The sequence below is a fragment of the Oculina patagonica genome, chromosome 7, assembly GCF_052425735.1.
Source record: "Oculina patagonica isolate OP01 chromosome 7, crgOcupat, whole genome shotgun sequence".
In the NCBI taxonomy this organism is placed as follows: domain Eukaryota; kingdom Metazoa; phylum Cnidaria; class Anthozoa; order Scleractinia; family Oculinidae; genus Oculina; species Oculina patagonica.
The window spans coordinates 17,934,343-17,946,427 of NC_135764.1; the positions used below are offsets into that span (position 1 = coordinate 17,934,343).

Here is a 12,085-nt window from a genome sequence, read left to right on the forward strand (position 1 = left end):
CTATTATTATTATTATTATTATTATTATTATTATTATTATTATTATTATTATTATATCATCATAAAAAATAATCAAAAAGCAGCTGGCATCCTTATATAAAAAAGTCAATTAAAATTAATGTCTTTGTATTGGCGAGAAAAGCGTCTTTAAATCACTTTAACATGTTAAAAAAGACTGGAATATAGAGTACAAACTTCTTTCCTCCAGATAGCCTATGCTCTAAGTTTACACAAAAGCAGTAATTGAGGTTGGTTTTGAAAAATGGATAACTAAAAAAACCTTCTGCAGTTTCAACGTCAATGTCAGTGTTCTTAATAATTATTTCGTTGAGGTCTTCTTGTTGCCCTGAAGCCTCTTAGACCAATGAGTGCAGATCTTTATAATGCAAATGAAATTTGGCTTCTGATCCATGATATGGTTTTTGTATAATGCTTTCCTTTTTTGATGGCAATCATCTCCTCTAATCTATTTTGGTCCTCAAGCATTCCTTTCCCATTCTGCCAGTTGTGGTGAGGATCAAAGGTGTAAATGAACTCTCTTTGAGTACAGACGCTTTTCCTCGTTCTCATGCATACAATAGATTTGTTGCCGTTCCAGGTCTTTGTACAAATTAGCATTTCAGTTCACACGACAGACCCTAACATCAAAGAAGGCTGAACATGGTGCACCCAGAACCCACGTGCCTGAATATCTAACAAGGTCGCTTTTCAAATCCCACTGTAGCTTGTGGTTTAAATTTTATATCTTGTTTTGTTTTTGAGTATGGCAATGTATGATTACGAGTTAAATAAAATTTGAGCTGTCAAGGATAAAAGTGAACCACAACATATACAGTTTATATATCAACTACTTGCAAGTGATTAGTTCACATGTGGCTTGTGGAACAATACTTGGCATTGTACTTGTTATTAGTCAACCAACAAAAAAAATAAAAATTTGAAATATGATGTTGTAAAACCATTATGACACATAACACCGGCACCTCGCACAGGAGGAAGGGGTTCACAAAATTTGGTTCTTGGCAAATGGAATAAATTTGAGGAACAATGAATCAAATTACATGTACGTCATAAATTATGGCATCTCTTCACTTTCTTTATTTTGAAAGGAGCTGTTGTATTAGAGGAGTTTACTTCCAAGAATTTGCAGAACACATTAAACAAACTGATGGCTGATTGTGACCGGAGACAATCAATGGTTCAGGAACTTATCAGCTCTTCTCATAGAATTCAGTAAGTACTGCAGGTCCCTGAAAATGGTGATCTAGAATTGTAACTTAAATAATTTCAAATGGTGATGATAATGATACAGTGGAACCCCGCTTTACGGACACCCGCTTAATACGGACACCCCGGTATTACGGACAATTTCGCTGGTCCCGACGAAAACCTCATACATTTTCTCTTAATTTAACCCGCTTAATACGGACACCCGTTGATACGGACAACGGACACTTTTCCGGTTCCCGAGTGACAATTTCTTATACATTGTTAACCCCGCTTTACGGACACTGCGTATCTGTTTACTGTTAATTTTCATTGTCACGATTATTTACTAATTGAACCCTGGTCAAATAATGACAGAATTTGACGAGTTAAAACAATTTTATTTATACAAAGAGTTTCTCAATAGCGTGACTTCCGGCGTTTGACCCTTGTACTTAAAGTCCATAAAAATGGTTTTCTGGCTGCTGTTCCTATTCAAAACTTTCACTTTTTTTGCCTTTTGCTGTAGCCATCGCTTGTAGGCTTCTTCTTCTTTGAGGTCCTTTGCTTGCCACTATCAGAAACAGCCTCTGTTCGAACTGCTGGATTGTTATCGACGTCTATTAATTGTTCGAGTAAACCCACGTGTTTGCTTGGACCATCAAATATATAGACACACGGTATTTCCATACCAAGACCTCCACCTCGATTTACTGCCTTTCCACATACTTCAACCAATCCTCGGTTGGTAGGCTTTGAAATAAAATGAGTGACTATTCCAGTGCGGTTTTTGGTGTTTGCGAGGTGATATGGAATGTGGCCAATAACTCGACTCTCTTTTAGCACTGCGACTGCGTTTTTATCCTGGGCGTTTTCTGGCTCTGGTTGCAAAGGTAAAATTTCACCACGTGTAGGAGCTAGTCCACCAGTCCTTGTAAACACGAAATCCCCTTATCCAGGAAGAAATTTTCAGCGTTCGGTGATCGTCCATACTTTCCAGTTCTCACGAAAAACTGACTGGTAGATCGAATTCCAAAGTGTGAGGTGTAATTAGCCAGTTTATTAGAACTGAAAGTGCCTTTGTATTTCGTTTAAGTTGCGGCATGTTGTAAGTGACAGCTTGTCAGTGTTCACAAGTTACCGTGAACCATGTAGCGTGCCGCCACAGTCATTGCATCATGGCTTCACGTCCTTCAGCTAAGCGTAAAAGGAAAGATTTTACTGCTTCTGAAAAGGTTCAGGTCATTGATTACAAAAAGGAAAACCCAAATGCTAGTGTGCGAGCAATTGCTGAGAAGTAAATCGCAAATTCAGTCTATTTTAGCGAAGGGGAATGAAATACTAGAGGATTACAGCGCAAACAAGAATGCACATTCTAAACGAGCCAGAGTATCGCCGATGAAAAATGTAGACATGGCAACGTACGAGTGGTACCAAAAGGCAAGAACCAAGAACATTCCAGTTACCGGACCAATGCTGCAAGAAAAAGCCAAATGAGCGAGTGAAGAGCTTGGAGACTCGACATTCAAAGCGTCTAATGGATGGCTGGACAGATTCAAGAAAAGGTACAACATTACAAGCAAAGTTATTAGTGGTGAGCTCGAGGCAGGGGGCGTCAGTGAAGAAACTGTAGCATCTTGGAAAGAGCGTTTACCGAGTATTTTGAGCGGCTACTCACCAGAGAACGTCTTAAATATGGACGAGACAGGGCAATTTTTTCGAGCACTTCCAAACAGATCTCTGGCCGAGGTATCAAAGCAGTGCACTGGAGGGAAAAAGTCCAAAGAAAGAGTCACGTGCGCTTTTTTTGTTAATGCAGCGGGCCATTGCGAGAAACCAATTGTCATTGGCAAGTCAAAAAAGCTGAAAGCTTCCGTACAAAGCAAAGTTACTGACTTTTTTAAATAAGTTTGTTACGGTCAGAGTTCCAGTTATAAAGGAAACTTTATAGAAAACGTTATGTTGCCGTTAAAATGCATTTTATTTCTTGCTTATAGTTACTGTTGAGTTTGTATTCAAGTTTACCTCGAGTGTATGACTCAGATCGTAGGGTTTTCGTAAAACCTATTGTAATTTTAATTAGAGAGTTCAAAATTTGCATTTGATTCAGTTACAGTACAATTAAACAATGTTTTGGTGCCATAAAGACGTGTGCCTTCGTTTTTGTGTCGCTAAAACATGTATCCGTGACTTTTTTCTGGGACCCCGCTTAATACGGACACTCCGGTAATACGGACATTTTGGCCTGTCCCCTTGGTGTCCGTATTAACGGGGTTCCACTGTACCAGTAAAAATAAAAAATATAATTTATAATAATTTATTTAACAAATCAAGAAGCCTAAGCCATGTTTTATACTGTCATAAAACATGACGGGTATTTGAGTACACGAGGGAAATGTAGAAAACATGAGCCACAGGCAAATGTTTTATACATTTCTAGAGTGTTTTCAAATGCCCAGAGTGTTTTATGACAGTATAAAACATGACTTAGGCTTGACTTTCTTTGCTTTATGATATAGATTTTATATGCCATGAGTGAACATGAAAACAACAAGATCGAGAACAAAACAAACACTACGAAAGATAGATAACTGGTAAAAGGGTGAAGTCTGTGTCCGAGCCAAGTGGCCCATACAGCCGGAGCTTTTCCCAGTTTCCGTAGCATGAAGCGACTAGGAGTATTGCTACTCCCCCTGGATGGGATGTTAGTCCATCGCAGGGTTACCCCCAGCAGTAAATTCGCTGGTATCCATTTATACACGTGGGTGAAGAGAAGCAGTGTGAGAGTGAAGTGTCTTGCCCAAGAACACAAAGCAGCATGGGCCATTTGACTTGGAGTCGAGCGTGCTAACCTTTAGGCCACCGCTCCTCTCATGTTCATTGGTGACTTCTGAGCAATTGTGTGAATTGTCTCGAAATGATTAGCTCTGGTCAGAAGAGAACTGAATAATGTATGCTCAATCGATCTGATTGATTGGGTGTGTTGATTAATGATTGGGTAATAAACGGTATGGTGAATGGTCAGCGGTTTCTCTTAAAAAGGCTCAGAGCCATTCCTGTAATTAATGGCTAGTCATTTAGCAAATGCCGCCATGTTGACTTGTCTGGATGGCAAAATGGCATGGCTTAGTAGCCAAGCCTTGAGATGCTATATTCACTGCCTTGCACAGTGAATATTTGAACCGAGCTTCTCAACCAATCAGAATCTCCCATTCTTGAATTCACCTTTGGAAATTATACTTAATATTTACTAAGTGTTTCACTTCAGTTGGTCCAATATAAAGCACATTCTTACAATATGGACTTCATCTATCCTCAGGAGAGATGCTAAAGAAGAAAGGGACAGAGTCTATCGTTTTGAAATGCAGGTGTGTTCCAACTTCTGAAGCCAAACGTGATTCAAAACAGAGAGCATTTTATTTTAAGTTGTAAAAGGCTTTTACAGCTCTACCAGGACAGGGACTTTAACGTACTTGCCCGGCAAAACTTAGGATTTTATATTTCCCTGATTTTTTTCTTATCCTGTTTCCTAGTGCTGTTTTTTTAAAGAAGTATCGATTTTGGGACAAAATATGCATGAGGAGTCGAGAACAATAATATTTATTAAGCCAAAATTCATACATTTACCGGAAGTAAGTGTTATTTCCAAGTGAGGAACGATTTATGGTTTTTAGTGCAGAATGCACTTTTGTGATGGTTTGGTGGGTTGTCATCTGCTAAACCACTAAACCCCTCAACCCCTAAATCGCTATGGTGTAAACTTTCAATCACCAATTAATTAATTAATATCAATTAATTACCGTAAAGTTCCGTGTATAAGCCGCACCCCCGATTTAGAAGCTCAAATTTTAGAAAAAATAGTATACAGACAATAAAGTTTGAAGTTCAAGTGAAGTTCTATTGGTAAACAAACAAGGGCAAACAAGCACGGTTTCAAAACAGTGGCAGTTGTTGCAATGCTTAATATGAATTAAGTCTTACGAAAGCGAAATTTCACTTGTCATACCTCCTTTTTAGTTTGAGTTCACAATATCTTAAACTTGGATGCTCTCTTGATATCATTTTTTCGAGATTATCACTTCTAAACGCTCCTGACACACTTGTAATTCGTACGAATTGTACGCGAATGATGAATGCTTAGTAGCCAAGCTTTGAAATGTAGAGAGGAGTCTGGGCATTAAAAACAAACATGGCGGCATTTTCTTCGGAAGAAACCACGTTTTCAAGATTCTTGGAAACTGCTACCCGCAACAGGATAACAACTTCACGCAGGATAAGAGTTTGATAATCCAACAGATGCATTTGCTGTGAAAGTCAATAAAAAAGCAAAGCGGTCGGCCATTTGCCTTGTGAGTACTTGCGTTTATCTTGGTGCTTACTCGCGCAGAAAGACATGCTTCGAGTGACTGGCAGGCTTCACTGCAAACAGCTTTGCAGAGGAACTAAAAGGCGGTGAACAACAACAACGTTTTCAGGTTGTTATATGTTTATTCAGTGACGTCTTGAGAAGTTTTTTATGAATATTAATTAGGCCTTTGAAAACTCCAACAAGAGATGTTTCCGTAGATAAGCCGCACCCCCGATTTTCGTCTTAAATTTTGAGTAAAAAGGTGCGGCTTATACATGGATCTTTACGGTAATTATTTCTGTGAAGGGGGTAGGGGGTGGGGAGCACCTGACCATGTGCCCTTGGTAAAACGGGGAGTATATTTGCGATACTTACAATTGAAGAACTCAAGGTATATATTTGTTTCAGAAAGCACTATGCTCTCCTTGTGGTACTATTCTTTCTGGAACAAAATAGTTTGTGCTAAACGCATGCGCAGATCAGTCTACTTTACGAACGTTGCGTTTTTCTTCTGCAGAAGGATTCGTGTAGACTCCACAGCGCCAAGTTAAAACCACAAATTAATTGAATTAGACACTAAGGCGTCATAGCAGTTCATGTGAAATTCTTGATATGGCAATGCTGTTTTCTTAGAAAAGGTGATCTAGCATCTCATAATTATTCAGAAAAAAACATTTCTTGAATTAATTGATAATATCTGTGTTATAATCGATGTCGCCCTGTTTGCAGAAAATAAATCACTTTACCATATCATCATGTTACATCCGTTTTAGACAAAAACAAATGTGTCATGTTACAAAAACAAAAGTATTTTGTTTGCTGTTTCAATATCAAACTAAAATTCAAACTAACGAAAATTAAAATAACAGGGAGGTGTTTAGAAATTTTGTATTAAAGCCTAACGTGGTGTGCTTTTAACGTGGTAGAATTCTTGTAGAATCCATGGCGTTAATTTAATTAGACTTAAAAGGCATCACATCGATTTAAGAGAAAAACAAAAGTATCATGTTACATCCGTCTCTTCATTTCCTTTGATTTGTTCTTCATCAGTTGAACTAACTTCCGTATTATTTTGTAAAACCTCTGCCTGAGAGTGGTTTCGTGTGGTAGCCAAAAAACTCTTTAGTGTTCGAACATGCTTTCGTGACAGTTCCGACATTTTTTGAAAGAAATCTTCACACTACGTGCTTCGTGGCTTCATGCTTGAGTGAGTTAGTGACGTGTTCACTAGACCGTGGGGAACTGAAGCAAATAAACACAAACATAAAACATAATATTTACTTTCAATTGTCAACTCCATTGCATTCTGCACTGTCCTTTGAGTCTCTGAGTTTTCTAAGCCATTTTTTCCTTATCCTTTTTCTTAGTGCTCCTTTTGTATAGAAATATTGTTTGGGGATAAAATATGCATGAGGAGTCGAGAATGATAAACCCAAAATTTGTGCACCATTTACCGGAAGTAAGTGGTATTTCCAAGTGAGGAACTTATCCATTTATTGTTTTTTTCTTTGCCATATTTTCTTCTGTGTAGCTTCTTTACTTGTGAGGGTATTTTGATAAAATAATTTTTTGAGTACTTAATAACTCTCTTCCATAAATTGTTCATGCATTTGTGGTTTTGTTTATGCTTTGTGAATGTCACATGGAGATGTCAGGAGGAAGTTCAGTTTGCTTTACATGTTCAGATATCAGTGAGCTTTTGCTATTTTTTCATTACTGTAGTTGAGGTTCTTTTTGTCCTTTGGTAAACAATCACTGTCATGACCCGTGTGATGACAGATCATGGTTCCATCTGATAATGATTTGAATGAATCATTATGGCTTTTTCTGTTAACATTGCATGATTAGTTGTCATTGGAATGTCATTGTTTCACACAAGCAATCTTGAAGTTCAACTAACAATAAGGTCATCAATCATATTTACTGGTACAGGCTGTACATGAATTTTGAAAACATTTACACTTTCACTTAACAAGAGGGTAAAATTAACTTTTTTAGTACCACATCAGTCCTGTTATGATTTATACTTTTTCTGTCTACACTTATGATACTCAAATGATCATGTCATTATACAAGGCATTGATATTTACATCAATTTTTTCCAAGTGTAATGTGATTATCACTTTTTGATAAGAAAAGAGGTGTCCTTATTACAGGGTTCGTACAGGTCACGCAAAACCTGGAGTGTCATGGAATTTTAGAATTTCATTTTCCAGGCCATAGAAAGACATAAATGGAAAGTCTGGTCATAGAAAGTCATAGCAAATGGTATTGATTAAAGGCAAGTTTTTTTGTAAAGAAAAGGGTAAAAACATTCCTGAAATCAAGATAATTTTTGAAAATTTCCAAATAAAATGGTCAATTTAGGTCATGGAAAACTTTGAAAAGTCATGGAAAAGGTCATGGAAAGTCATGGAATTTCAAAAGCTCAAAAGAGTACGAACCCTGTATTACAAAAGTAATGGGTATGGCATTATGTTAAATGACTCTGAGTGGCCCAAGTACAAGCTTGTTTTATGCCACAATCTTCAAAATAACCAATGTGACATGATAAACTTCGTGAGCTGATATGTTATCCTTCATGCAAAAGGGGGGCTTGTGAAAAATTCATGGTTCAAGTTTAAGAATGGCTGACTGTAACGGCTGAGAACGCTCCATCAGCGAGCCATTTGGAGAATTGCTCATACATGTATTTTGCCCAAAGATACCCTTTGGTAAGATATTTGTAAAAATCATTTTATTTAAAAGTTCCGGCATGTTTGTTATTTTTCAGAAATTTATGAAAATTGGAAATATTTCCATTCAGTCAAAAGGTTGAAAAATAAAAGATGTTTGGTATATGTTCGGCTCAAATGACACAAGATTTACGGAGGTTGTTTTTAAGGTTAAAATTAATTTTAACATCGATTTGTATTAATAAAATTATTATCAAATAAAATTATCTTTTATTTTCTCAGCAGGAAGTGTTGCAAGTTTGACCTTGAAACTTGGCATAGTGAATGTTTAAGACGGAATCCACTAGGAAGTCGAGTAATATTTATTAAAGTTGGACAAAAATCAATTTCCAGAATAATTTAAATCCTATTGCGTTATTTCCTACCCTTAATAAAAGGTAAAGATGTAAGTAATTATCCGTGATAACACCAACAACAATTTCTTATCAGAGTCTGAGAAAATAAATTTCAAAGTTCACAAGGTATAGGCAAAATCTCACGTGTAGCCATTTTGTAAATTCGTCTTAAGCGAATCAGTGGAATTCAGCGGAACTTCAAAATGTGTTTTCGATGTGTGGTGTTGTTAGAAAAGATTTCTTTTGATAAAATATTTGAAGCAGTAACAAAAACGTTTGCAATAAGGTGAAAATAATTCTGGTACAACAATTTCTTATCAGAGTCTGAGAAAATGATATTTAAAGTTCACAAGCTATGGGCAAAAGCTTACATCTTTTAAGCGATTCAGTGGAATTCAGCGGAACTTCAAAATGTGTTTTCGATGTGTGGTGTTGTTAGAAAAGATTTCTTTTGATAAGATATTTGAAGCAGTAACACAAAAGCTTGCAATCAGGTGGAAATAGTTTTGGTACATAATTTTGTCCAATAACTACTCGAAGTCCTGGCGGATTTCCTCTTAATGATTATACTTTGAGGCTGTATAAACTCAAATTAATTTTTCGAAAAACAAGGTACCAGGGGTATATTTATTCTGTTGAATATGGCTTATATTTCGCCGCCATTTTTAGGGCTTGTCAGAGCGGTTTATAAAATGGCTTGTAAAATCATGTTTCGAACTTTCAACTGTTGAAGAATGTAAAGTAAAGTTTGTTCTGCTTTTGTGTAAAGTTTGAAGGCAATTGAAGGTTTTTTGAGACTTTGCCAGGACTTTGTCCTCACAACTTATTTCAAGCATTTGATATTTGAAAGGAAAACCGCACTTTGATCCCGTTTTCTAATTTTCGTAAATTTCTGAAAAATAAAAAAGCGCTGGAACTTTAAAATATGATTTTTACAAATATCTTACCAAAGGGTATCTTTGGGCAAAATATATATGAGTGATTCGCCAAATGGGTCGCTGATTAGTTCTCTGTCGTTACAGTCAGCCATAAATCTTATAAGTATCATGGTAAAAATATCAGTCCTTGTTTATGTTTATATTTACCTTATCTATTATAGGCCTTAATCCACTACAATTTACTGGTACCAGTATAACGGCCCGAATATTGCAAAATGTTGAAAGGGCAAGCAAAATCTGGCCAGAACAAAAATGTTTTCTGACTTACTTGCACGGCTGATGAGTTTGAAAAAGTATCATGTGGATACCGAGATCTTCGTTGCAAAATCTATTACTTTTGTAGATCAACAAAAATAACAATTATAATTAATTGATTTGTTTTGAGGTCAGATGTGTAATTGTTTTGTATTCTTTACAGATAAGGAATCTTCAAAGAGAGCTGGAAGAAGAAAAGCTCAAAACTCAGGTAAGTCTTTACAAACTCTTGCTTTTGGCCCTTGACCACACTGAGAAACTAAATAATTTATAACCCCAAAAAGCTTTTTTTGTTGGTTTAAACCTTCCCATTATACTGAGCAAAATGCTGCAAAAAGTTTTATTTTTAGTTAAAGCCACAATTTTTTATGAATTTTCAAAGTTGGCATTATTTTTTTCATGACCAAGTGAAACAGAAACTGGGGTTAGTGATGTTAACCCAGAACACTGGCAAAAGTTTTGAAGTGGAAATCGCAGGTGGAGTACTCTAGATCTGGAATTAAGAATTTTTAGTCTAGAATTGTTCTAAAATGTCAAAGTAATAAGTAAACATGTTCTTAGAGAACCTAAGTATTGTGTTTGTTTTTATACATTAAGCACTCCCTTTGAGTATGGTTGATTTGAATCAGACTGATTTGCTCAGTCTCTGCATACACATGACGAAGCTGAATGCACAACCTCCCATTCAAAGACAGACTTTTAAAGACTAAAAGAAGCTTGTTCATATTTGCAAGGATAATTTCTTACAACTTTCATTTTGATAATATATTATTGTGGATGAGATAGGAAAAGATTAATATTAAGCAAATAAAGCTTGAGCATTCTAAACTCAGACTGCTTCCAAGAATCCAAATACCGGTAAACAAGCAGAGCAATTCACAATGTGAATTTTTGATCTTCACACAAAATGTACAGCTTAATTAACCGCGCTGCACGGTTCTTGTTCTGCTTGTGGTTCCGTCTTGTCAGTGACCAGACCCATACTCAGTGTTATCCTTATCAGACTGTAATCGGTAAAATTTACCGCTTGTAACACGACTCTTTACCGCCTAGAACCGCTAAGAAATCTTGAAAATTCAACAGGCAAATAACAATTTAACACTACTCCTTTCACCTTCATAGTCATGATCGAAAATATAAAATAACATATTGAAAAGAAACAGCGACAAATGCGATATTATTTACGAATTTGTGCTAGTATTCAATTTCTTTTATTATTTCCCTTCACTTTCTGAATCTCTTTTCTTCTCTATCGAAGAAAGAGCAAGTTTTGCTGGTCTTTCTCACTTCTCGGCAAGTGCACATCTGTTGTTGCACAGTTTCCATGATCGATTCCACAATGAAGCGGCAGCAATCCTTGCTGTCCTTTCACTTTGTCCGTTGAAAATGAAAACAATCACAAAGGCAAAGAGGTAAAAATAATTTCAGAAGTGAGAAATATTACTTACATAAATTAATTCAGCTTTCAAAAACATGCAAAATGCAGAAAATTGTTGATTGTTAACTGTAGCTGATGCATGATGAAGACAAAAGCAGCTTTCATTGTCAAATTCTTATCATAAGTTCGTAAGTATTTAAAACAAAATCCAGACAACAGGTTAAAAGGAGCATTCAGAATACAACTTTTCAACAATGCTGAAACAGGACCGCTGATTTTTCAAGTAGTACTTCATGTAAGCGACAGCAAATGTATCCCCTTAAAACAACGGAAGATAATTTTATGCAATTTTTCTTAAGCTGTATAGCAGGCAAAGAGGTCTGCAAGGCCATAATAAAGTTGTCATGAAATAAAATTCGACCAGCATTTTGACAACATTCTGTTTCATGTAGGTAAACTAGAAAACAGCTTGGATTTACCGGAATTTCTTTTCCGGCTTAAAAAGTTTTCTTACCTGCTGTGCTGAAAACTGGGGAGAACACTGCATACTCCCACTCGGCCAACTCGCACATATGCAGATACGCAGACGCACATACGCATATACGCAGATACACATATGCGCAGATACCCATATGCGCATATACGCAAAAGCATACGTGTTTTTAGTGAAGTTTGACAATCTTTAACTGGCATGGGAAGCTATCTAATTTGCTTTAATTATGGCTTCAATAGTTACCGGTTAAATAGTCAAGAGGATTTTACCTTACACACTTTTCTTCAATGACATTTTAATGAAGAAACAAAGAAAAATAGAACAAGGCTTGAGTTGGCACAGTGGACCACTATAAAAGGGAAATGTCTGCAGGGTCTTTCATATGGTAGGAATGCCT

At 36.4% G+C, this 12,085-nt stretch overlaps 1 protein-coding gene across 1 annotated transcript in view; it reads left to right on the plus strand.

The window, feature by feature from the left end:
- Positions 1-12,085, plus strand: part of LOC144661461 (centrosomal protein of 70 kDa-like) — an 80,807-nt gene that overhangs the window by 10,043 nt on the left and 58,679 nt on the right. Inside the window, exons 5-7 of the mRNA XM_078522237.1 lie at positions 1,110-1,233; positions 4,526-4,574; positions 9,981-10,028. Of these exons, the coding sequence (XP_078378363.1) occupies positions 1,110-1,233; positions 4,526-4,574; positions 9,981-10,028 (221 nt within the window). The remainder of the gene's footprint in view (positions 1-1,109; positions 1,234-4,525; positions 4,575-9,980; positions 10,029-12,085) is intronic.